The sequence below is a fragment of the Polyodon spathula genome, chromosome 16, assembly GCF_017654505.1.
Source record: "Polyodon spathula isolate WHYD16114869_AA chromosome 16, ASM1765450v1, whole genome shotgun sequence".
Classification (NCBI taxonomy): Eukaryota; Metazoa; Chordata; class Actinopteri; order Acipenseriformes; family Polyodontidae; genus Polyodon; species Polyodon spathula.
The window spans coordinates 21,213,831-21,236,330 of record NC_054549.1 but is presented as its reverse complement, the minus strand read 5'-3'; the positions used below and the strand labels follow the sequence as shown (position 1 = coordinate 21,236,330).

The following is a 22,500-nucleotide window of genomic DNA, read 5'->3' as shown; positions in this document are numbered from 1 at the left end:
AGAGACACACACACTGCAGAGAGAGAGAGAGAGAGAGAGAGAGAGAGAGAGAGAGACACACACTGCAGAGAGAGAGAGAGAGAGACTGAGACAGAGAGAGAGAGAGACACACACAGAGAGAGAGAGAGAGAGAGAGAGAGAGAGAGAGAGAGACACACACACACTGCAGAGAGAGAGAGAGAGAGAGAGAGAGAGAGAGTGAGATGAGAGAGAGAGAGATACTAGAGAGAGAGATGAGAAGGGAGATGGGGAGAGACCCTCACTGCAGAGAGAGACAGAGAGAGAGGAGAGGAGAGACAGAGAGACACACACACTGCAGAGAGAGAGAGCAGAGATGAGAGAGAGGAGGGGGAGAGACAAACACACACCTGCTCAGAGAGAGAGCAGCGAGATACACCACACAGAGAGAGAGAGAGATGAGAGGAGAGAGAGAGAGAGAGAGAAAGAGAGAGATGCAGAGAGAGAGAGAGAGACACACACTGCAGAGAGAGACAGAGAGAGAGAGAGAGAGATGAGAGAGAGAGAGACACACACTGCAGGGAGAGAGAGAGAGAGAGCAGAGAGAGAGGGAGGGGGGAGAGACAAACACACACTGCAGAGAGAGACAGAGAGAGAGCAGAGATGAGAGGGAGGGGGGAGAGACACACACTGCAGAAAGAGACAGAGATGAGAGAGATGAGAGGGAGGGGGGAGACACACACACACTGTAGAGAGAGAGAGAGACAGAGAGATGAGAGGGAGGGGGGAGAGACACACACACTGCAGAGAGAGACAGAGAGACAGAGCGAGACAGAGAGAGAGAGGGGGGAGAGGGGAACAACACAGAGAGAGAGAGAGAGATATGAGAGAGAGATGAGAGGGAGGATGGGAGAGGGGAACAGAGACAGAGAGAGAGAGAGAGATGAGAGAGAGAGAGAGGGAGTCTCTCTACTCTTTTCTCTAAGAGACAGAGAAAGAGAGGGAGAGAGAGATAGAGAGGAGAGGGAGAGAGAGAGAGAGAGGGGGGAGGAGAGAGAGAATGGCACAGAGAGAGAGAGGGAGAGCGCTACGAGACGGAAAAGGACAGAGAGAGAGAGCACTCTGCGAGGTAGAATAACAGAGAGAGAGACCAGACCTTTACAATGCTTTCCTATGCTTTACCATACCTCTCTGTGCTTTACCAGAACTCTCTGTCTTTACAATGCTTTCCTATGCTTCACCTGACCTCTCTGTGCTTTACAATGCTTTCCTGTGCTTTACCAGACCTCTCTGTGCTTTACAATGCATACCAATGCTTTACCAGATCTCTCTGTGCTTTACAATGCTTCCCTGTGCTTTACCAGACCTCTCTGTGCTTTACAATGCTTCCCTATGCTTTACCAGATCTCTCTGTGCTTTACAATGCTTCCCTGTGCTTTACCAGACCTCTCTGTGCTTTACAATGCTTCCCTATGCTTCACCAGACCTCTCTGTGCTTCACAATGGAAATGTGCTGTACAGTTTAGAATGGGACCACAGTATGCTAACTATGCTCTTCCCAAACGATTTTCAATGACCGTGCAGTCAGACAGACAGACAGACAGTGACACTACAACGGCAATGCGATGATTGAAAACCAGACATTCGTAGCAGTCTATAAACGCGTAATATTTCCTGATTATTTATATATTCCTTTTTTAAATTTGTTTTGTTTAAATGTTTCTGAAAAAATACACCTGGACCTTAATTAATTAATTCGCTCGCGTCGACACAACACCTCTGTTAACGTACTTGCTGCTCAAACTTACAAAAATAGAATTCGCTTTAATTCGTTTGAACCCTTTAATGAGTTTCATTGGTGACGTCGCTTCGAAAGCAATTAACGGGAGTCGGAATACCCCGGACGCTCAACACCTCGCCGGCTCGCCTGCGTGTGAAAAGCGGAGTCTGAATACACAACGCGTTTCCTTTATGAAATCGTCTTCCGAGTGCGCAGACAGTGGCTGTGTATTACAAAGGGATGCGGCTGCAAGAGGGGGCCACAGCGAGCTAGCTGTGCCCTCAGTGGTCTGCAGTGGGAGGCAGACAGACAGTGGCACTGCAACAGTGGTTCTGTATTACACTGAGGGGCAATGGTAGCACAAGTATAGGGCAGCTACAAGGATGTGAGGCTGGTAAAACGGGACCACAGTGTGCCAGCTATACCCTCTCCAAATGATCTGCAGTGGCGACAAACAGATCAACACAATTAACACTAAATTTATATATATATATATATACACTCCCTTGAGAAAGATATGTACAATGTATGGAAATATTGGGCAGCTGGCACTTATAATATAATCTAATACAACACAACATATATATATATATATCCTTGCAATGCTACAGTAATGATCAGAGGTATCGCGATTGAAGCTGATAATAATAATATTATTATTATTATTATTATTATTATTATTATTATTATTATTATTTCTGTCTCACGTACCTGCGTTTTCTTCGTTCCTGTGGGTCAGTCCCGTCCATTTGAAAAGCCGTCGGCTGAGCAGCCCGGTGTAGTTTTTCTTCCCGATTTTTAGTGTGGATGAAAACGATTCCATAGTCGAAAAAAAAAAAAAAATGTAATTCAATTAAATGTAGAATTAAAAATATACAGAGAGAGAGAAATGAAAAGAAACCTTCTATCTGTGCGGCCTCAGACGCCTATCTAAAACTGCTTTACCAGATTGACTCTGCTACGCCTTGTAAATAAACAGACTATGTACTTATTTTACACGAGCTGCAATCTCTCGGTTAATAACAGCTGTTAAAAGCGAGAACGCAAGCCGACGTTTTTTGGGGGATTTTTTTTTTTTTTTGAGTGCGCCAATCCTAATAAACTAAGCAGAATATACTTCCAGCTCACCTGTCCCGGAATTCACCTGTTTGATCTGCATATGTGCGTTCTGTCCCCTCCCCCGTCCCCTCGCCTACGTCACGTACCTGGTTACCCACGGCAACGGCTGGAGGCGTGTCTGTCACTCCTGTGTTAAAGTTCCCTTCATTGTTTGATCTGTATTGTTATTCTGGTCGCTTTGTTTGATGGGGGGGGGGTGTCACATATTGACGATGCGTTCCTATTGCCAATACCGCAGGCAATGCAACTGGACGAGGCTTCACACCGCTTCTGATGATTAAACTCGATGCACTGTGCGGCATTGAGATCCTCCATTGCGATTAAAATAAGCGAGCGGGCAGGAGAGAATTTTAGGAGCGCCGCAGGCTTGAAATCTATTTCAATGTATCAGCTCTTCCGTCGCAATCGTGAATGGTTACATTTTGAAATCACACACACACACACACACACACACACACACACACACACACACACACACACACACACACACAATTCTATTATAATATTCCGAGATGTATATATGCATATGGTATATATAAAATATACCATTTATTATTTTATACACTGTAAATTATGTAATTATGTGACATTTAATGTAATTTTAATAAAATTTTTAAATTACATTACTTAAAATAATTTTAAAGTAATACACACTCAGTAATATATAATAATAATATCCCCCATTATCATAATATGTTCCCATGGAGTCAATTATTATTATTAATAATATATATATCAATTTTCAGTAATTTTATAGTTACTTTATTATTGGTATTATTATAAAACAAAGTCATTAAAATATCAATGAAATTGACTTACATTTTATATTTTAGGAATTGAGGCATAATTAATAATGTGCTTGTTTTTATATGTATGTATTTATTTATTTATTTAATTAATAAATGCGTTTTGTTAATATGTAAAGATATAGTATATACTTTTTTTAAACAGTGTGTTTTCAGTTTATCAATAACTTTTCTTCATGAAGCATATTTCTAGTGATTGATGAGTGATTCTCTTGTGATAAAAAAAAAAAGCTGTTTGATGTTTTTGAGGGCGTTTGTTATCACTAAAAAAATGAATACATTGCAACTTCGTGGAAAATTATTTCATCCCCGACTTGGATTCCGATGCCATTTTGCGAGCCGCGTGTTCCCATTGCAAATTAAACAGCGTCGAAGCAATTCCTACATTCTGCCGCAAGAGGGGGCGCGTGTATCACGCAAAATATTGTCAATGCAATTCCTACATTCTGCCGCAAGAGGGGGCGCGTGTATCACGCAAAATATTGTCAATGCAATTCCTACATTCTGCCGCAAGAGGGGGCGCGTGTATCACGCAAAATATTGTCAATGCAATTCCTACATTCTGCCGCAAGAGGGGGCGCATGTATCACTAAAATAATCCACGCCATGCCTAGACCCGCAATGCACACCCTCAAATATAAAACACTTTTTCGTTTTGTTTGTAAATAGTAAAGGTGCACAAAGCACAACATGAACATATCTCTCTATAATAAATAATCTGTTATTTATTTGGGGTTAATACATATATTTTATTTTTACATAAATCTGTAAAATTGTATTTATTGTTAGGAAAAATAAATACATATTTACAAATTGTCCTTTAAACAATATGCCTAATTTAAACGGGTATATACAATTATAATTGTGTTTTTATATATATATATATTATATATATAATTTCATATTTATTAATACAGCAAGCGCGACATCGCGTCAGTTTGGGGGGGGGTTATATCTATTGCGGTTATCTACCCTGCTAATGCAAATCTATGGTGCACCCTTAACCCCGCCTACAAGTGGAGATGACCGACCACATTGGTTACACCACGAGTCACTCAGGGGCGTGTCGGTCAGAGATCAGCGCTGCTGATTGGTCAATTCGTAAGCCGGTAAGGCGAATGCTGGGCTCTGATTGGTGCAGAGAGACGGCCCAGTGTTCAGCTCCTCGTGGTTCGGGTCGGGAGCGTTCAAGTATTATAATAATAATAATAATAATAATAATCTCAATCTCAATTAATTGTGATTTAAAACCGCAGAAGAAAATGAATATCCGAAACGCGAGAGTGAGTCTCCGCTGTTTTATTGTTAATTGTTTATTTGCTTGATCGTTTTGTATTTGTGCGAATCGTTGTTGTTTGCGGATTTGTTTCCGAGTAACGGCGCCCCGTGTTTATTAAGAGGCCGGTTTCAGTCTCTTGTTTAAACGCGGTTTATTTTCATGTTGTCGGGTTCAGATTCTCGCCACGAAGGGAAGGCCCAAAAGGCCTCGGAATAAAGTCAGTGAGACGCCGGACTGCAGCGGTCGTCTACGGGCAGGAGCGGTTCATGAAAACATGACCGCAGTATTTTAATTGAACGCGGCAGAGAGTTAAGAGTTTTGTATTTGTAATGCCGAAAGGACGATGCGTGCGGGGCTGGGAATCAGACTCCCGCTGCACAGCGGTTTGATCCGTTCCTGGCTTCACTAGGAGTTTAATAATGAGACACACCTGAGCTTGTTCCCTAGACACACTGGGGCTGATCAAGCTGGTAGCAAAACCTGGACTGGGTGACACTGCTGTGCAATAGGAGTCTGATTCCCATCCCTGCATTATGACATAATTTCTCTCTCTCTCTCTCTCTCTCTCTCTCTCTCTCTGTGTTTCAGCCGGATGATCTCATGAACATGCAGCATTGTAACCTGCTGTGTCTGCCAGAGAACTACCAGATGAAATATTACTTGTACCATGGGCTGTCCTGGCCGCAGGTAAAACTACATTTCAGCACTTAAAACACCTGCTTAGAACTGCACTTCCCAGCATGCCTCCACCCCTGCCGCGCCGGCGAGGGAATGCTGGGAGCTGTAGTTCTTTAACTACAACAACGCGCTCAAGACAAACCGTAACTGATTATATATACTAATATATATAGTTCAGTGTGAGAGAGGATTTTTGTAAGGCATTTTTTTTCCCCCTTGTTTCTTTGTATTTAGAGACGGACAACAGGAAATGCATCACTGTGTCTAACCCAAATTCTCTCTGTTTTCAGCTTTCCTATATCGCTGAAGATGAGAATGGGAAAATAGTGGGCTATGTATTGGCTAAAATGTAAGTCCAGCAACAACGTATTAAATGAATGCACAGCTCACACACCCTCGTCTCTTCGTCTAAGCGCTTCGTGATGGTGGTCCGCTGTGAAAGGCGCTATACAAAAGATGTTGTTATTTGTGGCTGTCGCTGCACCCTGGGCTTGCTTCGGTCACCTCGTCAGAGGTCAGGCAGCCGAACCGCGTGTAAGAGGTTCGATTTCATCTTAAAAATAATGAATCCTCTTCAGGTAACGCCAATCAAAAATAGCAGCAGGAACAAATCAAAGGTGATTCAAGTCTCAGTTGAAGGTCTTCTGAGCTGGCATCAGTGTAGATGTTATTTACTTCAGCATGGCACAGAGATGTTAGTTTCTGAGCTGAGCTGACCCGACCTGACCAAAGAAATGACTTCATACAGCACAGATGTCATTTCCTCAACCAAATTTGGTTTTATTTCCCTAGCACGAGACAAAGCTGACTTTTCACTTTACCAACGTCAACAGAAACCCGGATAACAAAAACCAACGTTTGAGAACGGCTCTGCGCCGCCTGCTAGAATTGGGGCAAAACTCGCAGCGCTGTTCTCAAACGTTGGTTTTTGTTATCCGGGTTTCTGCGATGGCTGGCTGATGTGCACCAGTTTGATTTTAAGACTGTTAACCCTGCGTTGATTCAGAGCGCTTGCATTCAAACACAGGGAAAATCACACGGTCACACAAGGCCTACGTGTTCCTATAGCGTGTTGTTATGTGTTCTGTGGCTCTGTAGCGTGTCGCTTTTAACAAAAGCAAATAGTTTTAGAACCGGTTTGTGTGTACTTGGGAATTCTGAGTTTCGGTTTTAGGGCTTCAGGTCCTGTGTTTATTTTGCAGGGAGGAAGACCTGGATGACATCCCACACGGTCACATCACATCCCTGGTGAGTCCTCCCTGTCCTCCCCTCCTCTCCTCCTATATATATATTGTGGAAAAGAGAGCAGAGAAAGTGTAGTCCTGGGGTGCACAGGACTACAGTTCCCAGGAGGCCACGGGGCTGACAAGCCTCTAATTGGGAAGTTTTCACGTGCACCTGGCTGTGATTGCACATTACAGCCAGGTGCATGGTTTATAAGGGATGCAGCCAGTCTGTTCTGGGCTGCTGCAGAGTGAAGAGCCCGGTTGGGTGTGTGTTCAGCCGTAAAGAACAAAAAGGTTGTGTTAAACCTTGTGTAGTGTTTTGTGTTCAACGGGGGGGGGGGGCAGCGTATTCACTAACACTCGCTGTTAACCCTTTGTTCCCAGGCTGTGAAGCGCTCCCACAGACGCCTAGGTTTGGCTCAGAAGCTGATGGACCAGGCATCCCGCGCCATGATGGAGAACTTCAACGCAAAATACGTGTCTCTGCATGTGCGCAAGAGGTGAGAGAACCAGAACCAGACCCAAATCCAGACTTTCCTCCAGAACCGGAACCCTCCTCGAGAACCAGCCTCTTCCAGAACCAGAACCACAACCCTCCTCCAAAACCAGCCTCCTCCGGAACCAGAACCAAACCAAGGCTCTCCTCCAGAACCAGAACTGCAACCCTCCAGAACCAGACCCAAACCCAGACTCACCTCCAGAACCAGAACTGCAACCCTCCTCCAGAACCAGAACCACACCCAGACTCTCCTCCAGAACCAGAACCCGTACCCAGACTCTCCTCCAGAACCAAAACCCAGACTCTCCTCCAGAACCAGTGTTATTGAAACTAGAAGAGGCTGAGTCAAGCAGACCAGCGTTTGGGCTCTAGTGCCTTCATCAGTGTATAGTTTAAGAGAGGGAAGGAGACGCTTCTTCACACAGAGTGGTGATGGGATGGAAGGGGTTGCCAGGGTTACCGGGTCACGCTGTCGATGCTGAATCGCTGGGATGTGTTACAGACCCGATTTGTTCTGATTTCAGTCAGTTGGGAATCAAAACCTTTTTGTTTTGGCTTCAGAGTTTATAATTTTTTGTGTTTTTTTCCCCAGTAATCGGGCTGCTCTGCACCTGTACTCCAACACACTGAAATTCCAGTAAGTAACAATTATTATTATTATTATTATTTTTGTGATTGTGTGTGTGTGTGTGTGTGTGTGTGTGTGTGTGTGTGTGTTATTTACCTCTCTCCCTGTCTCAGTGTGTGTGTGTCTCAGTGTGTGTGTGTGTGTGTGTTATTTACCTCTCTCCCTGTCTTGTGTGTGTGTGTGTGTGTGTCCGCGCGCACACGCGTGTCTCGGTGTGAGTGTGTGGTGTGTGTGTGTGTGTGTGTGTGTGTGTCTCAGTGTGAGTGTTATTTACCTCTCTCCCTGTCTCTCTTATGTGTCTCTGTGTGTGTGTGTGTGTGTGTTATTTACCTTTCTCCCTGTCTCTCTGTGTGTCTCTGTGAGTGTGTGTGTGTGTGTTATTTACCTGTCTCTCCCTGTCTCTCTGTGTGTCTCTGTGAGTGTGTGTGTGTGTGTGTGTGTGTGTGTGTGTGTCTGTGTGTGTTATTTACCTCTCTCCCTGTCTCTCTGTGTTTCTCAGTGTTTGTGTGTGTGTGTGTTTGTGTGTGTTATTTACCTCTCTCCCTGTCTCTCTGTGTGTCTCAGTGTGTGTGTGTTATTTATCTCTCTCCCTGTGTGTGTGTGTGTGTGTGTGTTATTTACTCTCTCTCCCTGTCTCTCTGTGTTTCTCAGGATAAGTGAAGTGGAGCCCAAGTACTATGCTGATGGTGAGGACGCCTTCGCCATGAAGAGAGACCTGGCAGTGCTGGCAGACGAGGTGCTCCCCTCGGCCGCAGGTACGAGTCTGCCAGGGGCGGGGCGGGGAGGGGCTGTGAGAGGGGCCCCGACGCGAGACTGGGGGGAAAGATTGATAAAGACAGACCTCTAGTGTGGACCAAAGACATACAGGTCAATTTATTTATTTTTTAATGAAGAAACTTTGAAATTAGCTTTACAATAGAAACTAACAACTCTAACACTGAGTCTCTCTGTTCCTTCTCCCCCCCCCCCCCCCCCCCGCCGCCCTTGAACCTTGTCTTGGCTACAAAAGCACCCTGAAGAGATGGAGAGAGTCAGAGCCGAGTTCAGCAGTGCCTTGGCGATCCGCAGATCAAACCACCTGGGGGGCGGAGGCGGGGGGGAGTGTTGCCGTGACGACAAGTGCGGTGGCGCCGCTGCCGGAGCAGTGCACCCTGGGAAACAGGGGGGCCAGGAGGACAGCGGGGGGGACAGCAAGGACGCGAGCGAGACTACGGAGAGCACAGACCTGAAGGACAGCTCAGAGGCGTCTGATTCGGCTTCTTAGAGAGCATACATAATTCATGGTGATAAATATAACTTCATTAGTTAGTGAGACATACAGTGGATGAGAGAGGGGAGGGAGGGAGGGAGAGAGAGAGAGGGGAGAGAGAGGATTCATAAGTTCAATGAGAAACGTTTCCACAGGAAGCCTCATTTCAAGTTGAAGTATTTCCATTGAAGACTGAGAAAGGCTTCTAGTGGAAACGTTTGCTGTTGAAATTAAGAAGTTTCTTTTGGTGTTTCCGTTAAGAAAGAGAACTCCACTCAACACCACAGAGCTGTGTGTTAAACTTGTTAATTATTTTGGAAGTAATGATGAAAAAAATAAAAAATGGCTTAAAACACAATATTGCTTCTCTTTATTCACTTGAGTTTGTATTAGTGTTAATTCCAAGGTGAAAGCCGGTTTTAGAAGAATAAGAATAAGAATAAGAATAATAACACATTGCTGAACACAGGAGTTCAAGACACAACATCTAAACAGACTCGAGTGGAGCCAGCATGGTGAAAACGTAGCGAGAAAAAAAAATAAAACAATAGTCCTGCCGCCTAACAATCAGCCTGAAAAACGGACGTTACTTTGGCTTAGGTAGTGTGACCTAAAGCACGGGAAGTGAGGCTCGCTGGATCCAGCAGTTAGAGAAAGGTGGTCTTGATACGAGGAGGTTCAAATCCTGGCTCAGCCCCTGACTCCCTGTGTGTGTGTGTGTGCGTCTGTGTGTGTGTGACCCTGAGCAAGTCACTTCACCCCCTTGTGCTCCGTCCTGCGGACGAGATGTAAAACAAACGAGGTCCTATTGGAAGTGACTCTGCAGCAGCAGCAGTTGTTGATGATGCAGAGTTCACCCCCCCTAGTCTCTGTGAGTCGCTTTGGATAAAAGCATCTGCTGAATGACTTGTGAATAATAATAATAATAATAATAATAATAATTGTTGGAAAACATGGATTGAGAATTGATTAGCAGTTTGCTACGCATGTGGACTGGCAGAGCTATACTGGTGTTCTTTTCTGAAAAGAGACTAATATTGCAGATGATAGACTGTTTGGTTCAAATTGCATGTACTGCTAACCACTGATAGAGACGATGCGTCTACAAACTGCCCAACAATGACTGCAAGCTAATGAGATAACAATGCTGTGGACTAGAAGGGAACAGGCTCTAGACTTCAGAGAGATCAAAAGAGATAATCCCACTGGCATCAAAGGGGGTCGCAAGGAGATAACAAAAGGCAGATGTATGGACCTTTTGTCTCCAGGAGTGTGAAGAATGCACTGAGTTCAGAGGTTGTCACACTAGACCACACACACAGACACACACACATTAACACTCACACAATAAATTAAATTACCTTGACCATTGGTTAATGTCAGAGAAAGGGGAGGTGGACCATCTATACAGAAGGGTATTTAATGTCATGCAAACATTGTAATTTTGAGTATGGTGTTTGTCCTGTACCTGGGACCAGACTCCCTGCATATTTCAATAAACCTGGCAACTGATTGAAGAAAAGGACTCTGTGCATTTTCTTGAATCTACTTACTCACCATCTATTTTTTAAGTACTTCAATAATAATAATCAAAGTGATGTCAAAACCCTTTTGCTAGCCCTCATGTTACTTCTCATACACGTGGCTTGACTTCTTGTGAATTCTGTACTTTATATACTTTATATAGAAGCTGCTGTTCCTGTTGCAAATCAAATGATTAAAGACATACTTTATTTTTGTAATTGTGTTTATATCCATTATTATTATTATTATTATTATTATTATTATTATTATGAAATGCTTGCTTTTTATAATGAGTCACCAAGGACTAACTTACATTTCAGATTAATTTTAAATAAATCACAATATACAGCTCTGGAAAAAATTAAGAGACCACTGCAAAATTATCAGTTTCTCTGGTTTTACTATTTATAGGTATGTGTTTGGGTAAAATGAACATTTTTGTTTTATTCTATAAACTACTGACAACATTTCTCCCAAATTCCAAATAAAAATATTGTCATTTAGAGCATTTATTTGCAGAAAATGACAACTGGTCAAAATAACAAAAAAGATGCAGTGTTGTCAGACCTCGAATAATGCAAAGAAAATAAGTTCAGATTCATTTTTAAACAACACAATACTAATGTTTTAACTTAGGAAGAGTTCAGAAATCAATATTTGGTGGAATAACTCTGATTTTCAAGCACAGCTTTCATGTGTCTTGGTATGCTCTCCACCAGTCCTTCACACTGATGTTGGGTGACTTTATGCCACTCCTGGCGCAAAAATTCAAGCAGCTCGGCTTTGTTTGATGGCTTGTGACCACCCGTCTTCCTCTTGATCACATTCCAGAGGTTTTCAATGGGGTTCAGGTCTGGAGATTGGGCTGGCCATGACAGGGTCTTGATCTGGTGGTCCTCCATCCCCACCTTGATTGACCTGGCTGTGTGGCATGGAGCATTGTCCTGCTGGAAAAACCAATCCTCAGAATTGGGGAACATTGTCAGAGCAGAAGGAAGCAAGTTTTTTTCCAGGACAACCTTGTACTTGGCTTGATTCATGCCAAAGCTGCTCGATTCCAGCCTTGCTGAAGCACCCGCAGATCATCACCGATCCTCCACCACATTTCACAGTGGGTGCGAGACACTGTGGCTTGTAGGCCTCTCCGGGTCTCCGTCTAACCATTAGACAACCAGGTGTTGGGCAAAGCTGAAAATTGGACTCATCTGGGGGTGCTTCAGCAAGGCTGGAATCGGGCAGATTTGTCTTTGTGAAGGGCGCATGAACCAAGCCAAGTACAAGGTTGTCCTGGAAGAAAACTTGCTTCCTTCTGCTCTGACAATGTTCCCCAACTCTGAGGATTGGTTTTTCCAGCAGGACAATGCTCTATGCCACACAGCCAGGTCAATCAAGGTGTGGATGGAGGACCACCAGATCAAGACCCTGTCATGGCCAGCCCAATCTCCAGACCTGAACCCCATTGAAAACCTCTGGAATGTGATCAAGAGGAAGATGGATGGTCACAAGCCATCAGACAAAGCCGAGCTGCTTGAATTTGTGCGCCAGGAGTGGCATAAAGTCACCCAACATCAATGTGAAGGACTGGTGGAGAGCATGCCAAGACGCATGAAAGCTGTGCTTGAAAATCAGGGTTATTCCACCAAATATTGATTTCTGAACTCTTCCTAAGTTAAAACATTAGTATTGTGTTGTTTAAAAATGAATCTGAACTTATTTTCTTTGCATTATTGGAGGTCTGACAACACTGCATCTTTTTTGTTATTTTGACCAGTTGTCATTTTCTGCAAATAAATGCTCTAAATGACCATATTTTTATTTGGAATTTGGAAGAAATGTTGTCAGTAGTTTATAGAATAAAACAAAAATGTTCATTTTACCCAAACACATACCTATAAATAGTACAACCAGAGAAACTGATAATTTTGCAGTGGTCTCTTAATTTTTTCCAGAGCTGTATATATATTGGCTTCTCCTGGTGAGGGTCGCGGCCCGTTTAAACTTGTAAAGTGTTATTTTTATTTTGATATTAATGCAGGTTTTAATTGTATATAGTCCAGTGTGTGTATATATAGTAATAATTAATTATACTTAGTTTGTTTTTTGTGTTTCATTAGAAGAAAAGAAAAAAAAACGTCAGTCCCTAGCAACGACTACCTTCCCTAGTTACAACAATAGAGCGTCACCTCATCGGCGTCGGCGGCAGGCAACACTCGTCTTATCCTATTGGCTGTACCTTTGCGCGACAGAGGGGAGGGAGTATGGAGCGTTGATTGGCTGATATTATACCTGTAACCCTGTAACAAGTAAGCCACTCTCTTCTCCCATTGGATAATGAGGGAATGGGCGTGCGGTTTTCGAGCTCTGATTGGACAGCGCGCACATGGCAGACGGAGGCAGGTATTTTGATGCGGTGCTCCCTGCCAGCGGAGTTTGTTCTGCACGAATTGCATTGAGTTGAAAGTCAATAATATCGTCTGTGTTACTGTTAGTATAATTTGAGCAATGAACTTCGGGCCCGTTTCAAAACAGGACTCGTTACAGTTAAAAGGATATCGCCACGCTTGCCACGTCATGATCTACGCACCTTCTGACGAGAAGCTCTTCGGGAAAATTCCAGTAAGATACGCCGTCTTGGTAAGCAAAAAAAAAACCAAAACAAGCGCTAATCACATCGACACAGTGCCCTTCCAAACCCGTTTCCTAGCAGGACTTCAAAGAGACGAAAACTGCTTTATCGGGAGCCGTGCACCCGCGAAAACTAACCCGCACTCTCCAAAATAAAACATTCTGCGCTTTTTTTTTTTTGCTCGTTAAGCTTTAGTAGGTTGGATTTTATGACAAATAAAGCGAGGAAAATAAATAAATTACGAATATATTTATGAAATATTGATTAAAGCGTTGCTGCGTGTTACCTTTCAGTTCAAGGCGGTTCGATGTAGTAACCACTAGAGACCGCTAGAAGGTGCAAAAGAAACGGTGTTGAAATAATAGAAACCTTTGTTATGTTGCAATTTCAAACTCATTCAATTTCAAACTCATTTAAAACAGCCTTAAATTGATGAACTGTTTTTATTTGCAAAGGTCTTTTCTGCTCTTTTAGTCCAGGAGCTGTGATAAAACTTCTCTGACTGCCAGCCTGGGAGCTCCTCATTTTGGAGTGTCTTTACCAGTGAGACGCTGTTGCAATACTGACAGAGAAAATTAGGCTCTGCCCTGTAGATATATACTGTTTGTTTTTTTGTTTATAAATATCTCCACACAGGTGCAGCCATTTCCAGAGATAATAATACAAATATAATAATAATAAAATAACAAATTGAAGAAGTTTGTTTCATTCCTGCACACAAATCTACACAGATAAACAGCACGGGTCACAGTGACCCGATCATATTTGCACACATGACCTGTTCTAAAAAAAATAAACATCTCAAAGGTTCTGTTTTTTGTGTATAAGGTCATGACCCCCCAACTTAGGAAAAGTCAATACATTGGCAGAATTTTGTATTTTTCTGCGTGTGAGTGAAGTCTACCTTACCCAGTAATACAAACCAGAAATTGTTTATTGGCAGACAAAATCGCTCACTCGCTCTCTCCCTCTCTCCGTCCCACCTCTCTCTGTTTTGCACAGTGTATGATGAATTCTGTCTCTCTCTCTCCCCCTCCCTCCTCTCTGTTTTGCACAGTGTATGATGAAGCGTGTCTCTCTCTCTCTCCCTGCCTCCTCTCTCCTGTCAGATGCAGCTCCGGTTTGACGGGCGGCTGGGGTTCCCTGGCGGGTTTGTGGACCCGGCGGACAGCTCTCTGGAGGAGGGGCTGAACCGCGAGCTGGGGGAGGAGCTGGGGGCAGCGCTGACTCTGGGGGAGTCGGATCACATGTGCACACACGCCTGTAGCACGCCTCCGCAGAAACTCGTAACTCACTTCTATACCAAGAAACTCAGCCTGGCAGAGCTGCAGGATATCGAGAGAGGAGCCTTGACAGCCACGGAGCATGGAAAAGAGGTGAGGAGAGGGTGTGAGAGCCAGGGAACGAGAGAGAGGAGAGAGAGGGTGTGACAGCCAGGGAATGAGGGAGAGGAGAGAGAGGGTGTGACAACCAGGGAACAAAGGAGAGGAGAGAGAGAGGGTGTGACAGCCAGGGAACAAGGGAGAGGAGAGAGAGGGTGTGACAGCCAGGGAATGAGGGAGAGGAGAGAGATGGTGTGACAACCAGGGAACGAAGGAGAGGAGAGAGAGAGGGTGTGACAACCAGGGAACAAAGGAGAGGAGAGAGAGAGGGTGTGACAACCAGGGAATGAGGGAGAGGAGAGGGTGTGACAGGCAGGGAATGAGGGAGAGGGGGGAGAGAGAGAGAGGGGGGGTGTGACAGGCAGGGAATGATGGAGAGGAGAGAGAGGGTGTGACAGGCAGGGAATGATGGGAGAGGGAGAGAGAGAGAGAGAGAGAGAGAGAGAGAAAGAAAGAAAGAAAGAGAAAAGAGAGGGAGAACTGACGAAAGAAAGAAGAGAGGGTGACCAGGCAGGGAATGAGGGTGAGGAGAGAGAGGGTGTGACAACCAGGGAACGAGGGAGAGGAGAGAAATGGTGTGACAGCAAGGGAGCGAGGGAGAGAGGGTGTGACAGCCAGGGAACGAGGGAGAGGGTGTGACAGCCAGGGAACGAGGGAGAGGAGAGAGAGAGGTCCGTCCAGGGTAATGAGGGAGAGGGGAGAGCGAGAGAGCAGAGAGAGGGGTGTGACGAGAGGAGAGAGAGGGTGTGACAGGCAGGGAGAGAGAGAGAGAGGGGTGTGACAGGCAGGGAATGATGGAGAGGAGAGAGAGAGGGTGTGACAGGCAGGGAACGAGGGAGAGGAGAGAGAGGGTGTGACAGGCAGGGAATGAGGGAGAGGAGAGAGAGAGGGTGTGACAGGCAGGGAATGAGGGAGAGGAGAGAGAGGGTGTGACAGCCAGGGAATGAGGGAGAGGAGAGAGAGGGTGTGACGACCAGGGAATGAGGGAGAGGAGAGAGAGGGTATCGGGGTTTCCCTGCCTCTCCCTCACTCCTCTCTCTCTCTCACTGTCTAGGTGATGGGTCTTGTTCATGTCTCTCTCTCTCACTCTCAAGGTGATGGGTCTGGTTCGTGCCTCTCACTCCTCTCTCCCTCTCTCCTTTCTCTCTAGGTGATGGGTCTGGTTCGGGTTCCTCTCTTTACGGGACGGTATTGGGGGTCTCCCTGCCTCGCTCACTCCTCTCCCTCTCTCTCTCTCTCTCACTCATCTCTCCTTTCTCTCTAGGTGATGGGTCTGGTTCGGGTTCCTCTCTTCACTCTACGGGACGGTATTGGGGGTCTCCCTGCCTTCCTGTCGAACTCGTTTGTGGGGAACGCGCGCTGCCAGCTGGTCGACGCTCTGAGGTCACTGCAGCTCGTCCGGGAGCCCTGGCTGCAGCTGTCCATCAAGCACAGCCATCGCTAGTGACGTCATCGACTGTGACATCGTCACTGAGAGAGACACAGCCGAGGAGAGGAATTTCCTTTCCTAAAGCGAAATGCAAAGAGAAACATTTTATTTATTTTAATTTTTTTTTTTTTTTTTTTTTTTTTTTTTTTTTTAATTGATTTATATAGAAGCATGATGTTAAATAGCTTTGTATATCTCTGTCTATCTGGTTCTGCATGATAGGGTTAATCGTTTTTTTTGCCTGTGTTTGCCTAAAAAAGCCACTAGATGGCAGTGCTTGGATTTTTTTTTTTTAAACATTTTTTTCTGATTGAATTAAAATGCTCTGTACTTGACACTCCTTTTGTCCTTTTTGTCTGTCTTCTCCTGTGTTTGTAAGCGTCGTGCATCTCCCCCTGATGGTGTGTTTCATTCTCTTGCGCTCTTGTGTGACAGACAGTGAGTGAAACGCATAGATAGATACCCAGGGCAGTAAAGAGTTAACAGCGTTACTCGCTGGTGAAAGTAGGTCACACGCTGTCACTGTTCCAGAGAGAGAGAGAGAGAGATGTGCTGAAATACTGTGTGTGAGATTTTTAATGTGGGTGATTGAGAGATTGAGAAAGTTTGCAAACACAGCTGAACTTGTGGGTGTCTGTCTCAGTGTGTGTGTGTCTCAGTCTGTGTGTGTGTGTGTGTTTCTGTTTGTCTCTGCTCATGTGCATCTACAGCTGTGTGTGTGTCAGTGAGTCTGAGTCTATTAGTGTGTGTGTCTCAGTCTGTGTGTGTCTCAGTTTGAGTGTGTGTGTCAGTGTGTGTTTCTATTTGTTTGTCTCTGCTCATGTGTATCTACAGCTGTGTGTGTGTGTCAGTGAGTCTGTGAGCCTGTTAGTGAGTGTGTGTGTGTCTCAGTCTGTGTGTGTCTCAGTTTGAGTGTGTGTGTCAGTGTGTGTTTCTATTTGTTTGTCTCTGCTCATGTGTATCTACAGCTGTGTGTGTGTGTCAGTGAGTCTGTGAGCCTGTTAGTGAGTGTGTGTGTGTCTCAGTCTGTGTGTGTCTCAGTTTGAGTGTGTGTGTCAGTGTGTGTTTCTATTTGTTTGTCTCTGCTCATGTGCATCTACAGCTGTGTGTGTGTGTGTGTGTGTGTGTGTGTGTGTGTGTGTGTGTGTCTGCTTTCACTACAGGATGCTTGAGTAAAGGTTAATGGCAATCCTCAATAAAAACAGCAGACGGTAATATTAGGGGGTTCCCTTTAGTCATTTTAGAGGGGAGGGAGGGAGGGAGGGAGGGGCGATTTAAAAGCCTCAAACCGCAGCTCTAAGGACCATAAGATTAAAAAAAAAAAATCATCGTAAAAAAAAATTGTAAATAAGAAGCAGGGAGTTTTTGATTCGAGTTTAACTTTCAGATTCGCTGAAGGTTTGCAAGACGAGAACAGTACAGAATCTTGCGGTTGAAAAACGCAACGAGAAAAAATAAAACTCATCTCGTCAGCCCCATTGCTTCTGTGGTGTTGATTTGCTGTGCGTATGAAATCAAACCACTGGAACTGAAAATCTGGGGAAATTCTCAAGAGTCAAATTAGTGATGATTGAAACACAGAGCCTTTTTAGAAGTTGTTTAAGATGCCTGATTAAAGCACAAAGCGGTCTAATGTTTTCACACACGAGTGCCTGCTGTAATGAAGCACAGAGAGGTCTGGTAAAGCATAGGGAAGCACTGTAAAGCACAGAGAGGTCTGGTAAAGCATAGGGAAGCATTGTAAAGCAGAGAGGTCTGGTAAAGCATAGGGAAGCATTGTAAAGCACAGAGAGGTCTGGTAAAGCATAGGGAAGCGCTGTAAAGCACAGAGAGGTCTAGTAAAGCATAGGGAAGCATTGTAAAGCACAGAGATGTCTGGTAAAGCATAGGCAAGCATTGTAAAGCACAGAGAGGTCTAGTAAAGCATAGGGAAGCATTGTAAAGCACAGAGAGGTCTGGTAAAGCATAGGCAAGCATTGTAAAGCATAGAGAGGTCTAGTAAAGCATAGGGAAGCATTGTAAAGCACAGAGAGGTCTGGTAAAGCATAGGGAAGCATTGTAAAGCACAGAGAGGTCTGGTAAAGCATAGGGAAGCATTGTAAAGCACAGAGAGGTCTGGTAAAGCATAGGGAAGCATTGTAAAGCACAGAGAGGTCTGGTAAAGCATAGGGAAGCATTGTAAAGCACAGAGAGGTCTGGTAAAGCATAGGGAAGCGCTGTAAAGCACAGAGAGGTCTGGTAAAGCACAGGGAAGCATTGTAAAGCACAGAGAGGTCTGGTAAAGCATAGGGAAGCATTGTAAAGCACAGAGAGGTCTGGTAAAGCATAGGGAAGCATTGTAAAGCACAGAGAGGTCTGGTAAAGCATAGGGAAGCATTGTAAAGCATAGAGAGGTCTAGTAAAGCATAGGGAAGCATTGTAAAGCACAGAGAGGTCTGGTAAAGCATAGGGAAGCATTGTAAAGCACAGAGAGGTCTGGTAAAGCATAGGGAAGCATTGTAAAGCACAGAGAGGTCTGGTAAAGCATAGGGAAGCATTGTAAAGCACAGAGAGGTCTGGTAAAGCATAGGGAAGCATTGTAAAGCACAGAGAGGTCTGGTAAAGCATAGGGAAGCATTGTAAAGCACAGAGAGGTCTGGTAAAGCATAGGGAAGCATTGTAAAGCACAGAGAGGTCTAGTAAAGCATAGGGAAGCATTGTAAAGCACAGAGAGGTCTGGTAAAGCATAGGGAAGCATTGTAAAGCACAGAGAGGTCTGGTAAAGCATAGGGAAGCATTGTAAAGCACAGAGAGGTGGTAAAGCATATTACAAACCATGGTAAATTCATAGTGTAACCATGCGACAATTATGGGGGGGAAAACTGGACAAGATTCCTTGGTGAACTTTTATAAGATTTTGTCAAAATCTTTTTTTTTTTTTTTTTTTAACATGGTTCACATATAATTATTGTATAAGATGATCTGCAGTAACTTGGAAAATGTTTTTAATTTTCAATCCTCTGGGATATTGCAATATTTTTTTTTTTTCTCAAAAGAACAACTTATCTATTTATATTTTTGTAAACATTATTATAATCAAACGTTTTTTTTTTTTTTAAGTAGCTTTTTCTTCATTTTTTTTTGTCTTCCACCAGTGTCTCAGAACCCACATCCTGTGTCTGAATTTCTGTGATATCAAGCGAATAAGAGGTGAGAGAATGGATTTTAAAGATGGTCAGCGCTCCTTTAAAGAGAGGGACCAATGATACTGATAATAAAGCTAATAAGAGGTGAGAGAAGGGATTTTAAAGATGGTCAGCGCTCCTTTAAAGGGAGGTTTTGAGATGTGCACAGTCAGATTAGATTGTATACTTGCGAATAACTTCCTTTGTGACTTCCTTTAGCTTGCTGCTTGGGTTCAGAGCTTCAATCAGTGAAGTCTAGTATTATTAATATTGAAATGATCAGGAGCCAGGAGTTTGAGCAGGGTTAGAAACACACTAGCCCTGCTGCTGCTGCTGCTGCACCCAGTCCTGGGGTTCAGAACTCCCCTCAATATTATTATTATTTATTATTATTATTATTTGGCAGATGCTTTTATCCCAGGTGACTCACACAGGTGTTACAGGGCAGCACAGGGTTACAATGCAAGCTTCATATTTAAACACAGTGTAGTTAGTGACACTGCGTTTAACAATAATAATGAACTGCTAGAATACAATATGAACTAGGATGCTGTGTATAATAATAACACTGCTAGAATACAATATGAACTAGGATGCTGTGTATAATAATAACACTGCTAGAATACAATATGAACTGGGATGCTGTGTATAATAATAACACTGCTAGAATACAATATGAACTAGGATGCTGTGTATAATAATAACACTGCTAGAATACAATATGAACTAGGATGCTGTGTATAATAATAACACTGCTAGAATACAATATGAACTAGGATGCTGTGTATAATAATAACACTGCTAGAATACAATATGAACTAGGATGCTGTGTATAATAATAACACTGCTAGAATACAATATGAACTAGGATGCTGTGTATAATAATAACACTGCTAGAATACAATATGAACTAGGATGCTGTGTATAATAATAACACTGCTAGAATACAATATGAACTAGGATGCTGTGTATAATAATAACACTGCTAGAATACAATATGAACTAGGATGCCGTGTATAATAATAACACTGCTAGAATACAATATGAACTAGGATGCTGTGTATAATAATAACACTGCTAGAATACAATATGAACTAGGATGCTGTGTATAATAATAACACTGCTAGAATACAATATGAACTAGGATGCTGTGTATAATAATAACACTGCTAGAATACAATATGAACTAGGATGCTGTGTATAATAATAACACTGCTAGAATACAATATGAACTAGGATGCTGTGTATAATAATAACACTGCTAGAATACAATATGAACTAGGATGCTGTGTATAATAATAACACTGCTAGAATACAATATGAACTAGGATGCTGTGTATAATAATAACACTGCTAGAATACAATATGAACTAGGATGCTGTATAATAATAACACTGCTAGAATACAATATGAACTAGGATGCTGTGTATAATAATAACACTGCTAGAATACAATATGAACTAGGATGCTGTGTATAATAATAACACTGCTAGAATACAATATGAACTAGGATGCTGTGTATAATAATAACACTGCTAGAATACAATATGAACTAGGATGCTGTGTATAATAATAACACTGCTAGAATACAATATGAACTAGGATGCTGTGTATAATAATAACACTGCTAGAATACAATATGAACTAGGATGCTGTGTATAATAATAACACTGCTAGAATACAATATGAACTAGGATGCTGTGTATAATAATAACACTGCTAGAATACAATATGAACTAGGATGCTGTGTATAATAATAACACTGCTAGAATACAATATGAACTAGGATGCTGTGTATAATAATAACACTGGTAGAATACAATACGAACTAGGAGGCAACAAGCTGCTGTGTATAATAATTAACTACTGGGGCTGAAGTTATGATTTGTGGATAAGAATAACACGGCGTGATCTTACAATACTACGACTGTGGTTAATATTTAACACTGTGTAGAATACCAGCTATGTGTCACTTGATCCTCGGGTACACTAGTGATTTATATCTACCATCGCCAGCAGTTGCAAGGATAAGCCCATCGCGTTAGATCTGGGCGTTCACTCAATACATGTACTCGCAAGTTCAGAGCATGGGGGTGGGGGGATGGGGATCGCAATATATCTACAAGTGCAGTCTGAACAGGCGTTCAAGTGGTCGTAGGGGGGGGGGGGTGGGATAAGCGCCTCTTGAGGGGGCAGGTCTTGAGGGAGCCCCTAAGATCTAGATGTTCACGTCAGTTTTTGTCCGCCCCCCCCCCCCCCAGAACAACCTCGTCCCTAAGATGGAGTTTCACTTCAGGTGTTTTGTGCAGTGTTATTTTAGGAGAGGCTGTGCAACCAGAGCCGAGTCACTTTATTGATTTCAATTTTTACAGCTACTGATCAGTAAGGTGAGAAAAGGGGAGAGAGAGGAGAGGAGAGGAGAGGAGAGGAGAGGAGGGCCTGTCTATCTATCTATCTAGCTATCTATCTATAAGTGTGTGTGTGTTTGCAGCTTTACTGAAACTAAACTCTTTTCAGAATGTAGTAAACTAACACAGACACCAAGAAGAAGGGATTATAGTGTAGCGTCAAACTGAACAGGATTGTGGGGCTCTGTCTGCCTGTGTGTGTCTGTGTGTCTCTGTGTCTGTCTGCCTGAATGTGTCTGTATCTGTGTTTTTCAATTTTTAACTGGATTTGAATATGAGGGGAGAATTGATAGAGAGAGGGAGAGATACATTGAGATACAGTGAAGAAAGAGAGAAGTGGGGACAGGAGAAAGAAATTGAGATAAACAGAGAGAGAAGGGGGTGTGGCTTATTTTCGTCCTCTCCCTCTCTCTCATGCTATCGCAGTTCTAACACAACAGTGCTTGTATCAGCAGATCTCCCCCCCTCTCTCTTTCTCTCTCCCTCTCTCTCTCTATCTCTCTCACACACACACCCTCTCTCCAGATTGCCCTGTGCTGGCTCCGCTCTGCTCTGTGGAGCTGGGGCTTGGCTGGAGCGACTCCAATCTCAAACACCTTTATATACTTCTGCTTTTTTTGTGTGGTTTTTGTTCCTGCTGCAGCCAGGGAGATTCCGAGAGAGGAAGACTGCACTGGAGAGAGTGGGGAAGGTCGCTATTATTATTATTATTATTATTATTATTATTATGATTATTATTGTTACT

General features: G+C 43.5%; 4 protein-coding genes across 9 annotated transcripts in view; 3 read left to right on the top strand and 1 right to left on the bottom strand.

Moving 5' to 3' along the window:
- Window positions 1-2,860, bottom strand: part of zgc:158263 (ceramide kinase family protein) — a 13,913-nt gene extending 11,053 nt beyond the window's left edge. For both annotated transcript variants that reach the window (XM_041274463.1, XM_041274465.1), the window contains exon 1: window positions 2,450-2,860. In XM_041274463.1, coding sequence (XP_041130397.1) covers window positions 2,450-2,561 — 112 coding nt within the window. In that variant the 5' untranslated portion in view covers window positions 2,562-2,860. The remainder of the gene's footprint in view (window positions 1-2,449) is intronic.
- Window positions 2,861-4,782: 1,922 nt separating this feature from the next.
- LOC121328223 (N-alpha-acetyltransferase 10-like) lies at window positions 4,783-9,580 on the top strand. Its single transcript, XM_041272773.1, has 8 exons — window positions 4,783-4,946; window positions 5,531-5,629; window positions 5,911-5,969; window positions 6,823-6,868; window positions 7,231-7,346; window positions 7,938-7,982; window positions 8,625-8,709; window positions 8,983-9,580. The coding sequence occupies exons 1-8, from the start codon at window positions 4,926-4,928 to the stop codon at window positions 9,235-9,237; spliced, it is 726 nt and encodes a 241-aa protein (XP_041128707.1). The 5' UTR covers window positions 4,783-4,925; the 3' UTR covers window positions 9,238-9,580.
- Window positions 9,581-13,107: 3,527 nt separating this feature from the next.
- On the top strand, window positions 13,108-16,518 carry zgc:103759 (U8 snoRNA-decapping enzyme). Its single transcript, XM_041274373.1, has 3 exons — window positions 13,108-13,380; window positions 14,482-14,748; window positions 16,019-16,518. The coding sequence occupies exons 1-3, from the start codon at window positions 13,249-13,251 to the stop codon at window positions 16,196-16,198; spliced, it is 579 nt and encodes a 192-aa protein (XP_041130307.1). The 5' UTR covers window positions 13,108-13,248; the 3' UTR covers window positions 16,199-16,518.
- Window positions 16,519-19,316: 2,798 nt separating this feature from the next.
- LOC121329349 (SLIT-ROBO Rho GTPase-activating protein 3-like) overlaps window positions 19,317-22,500 on the top strand; it is a 28,257-nt gene continuing 25,073 nt past the window's right edge. The window contains exons 1-2 of one of the 5 annotated variants that reach the window (XM_041274915.1): window positions 19,331-19,372; window positions 22,399-22,446. The gene's annotated coding sequence lies outside the window, so the exon portion shown is untranslated. The other 4 variants (XM_041274916.1, XM_041274918.1, XM_041274919.1 and 1 more) reach the window with 4 other exon arrangements.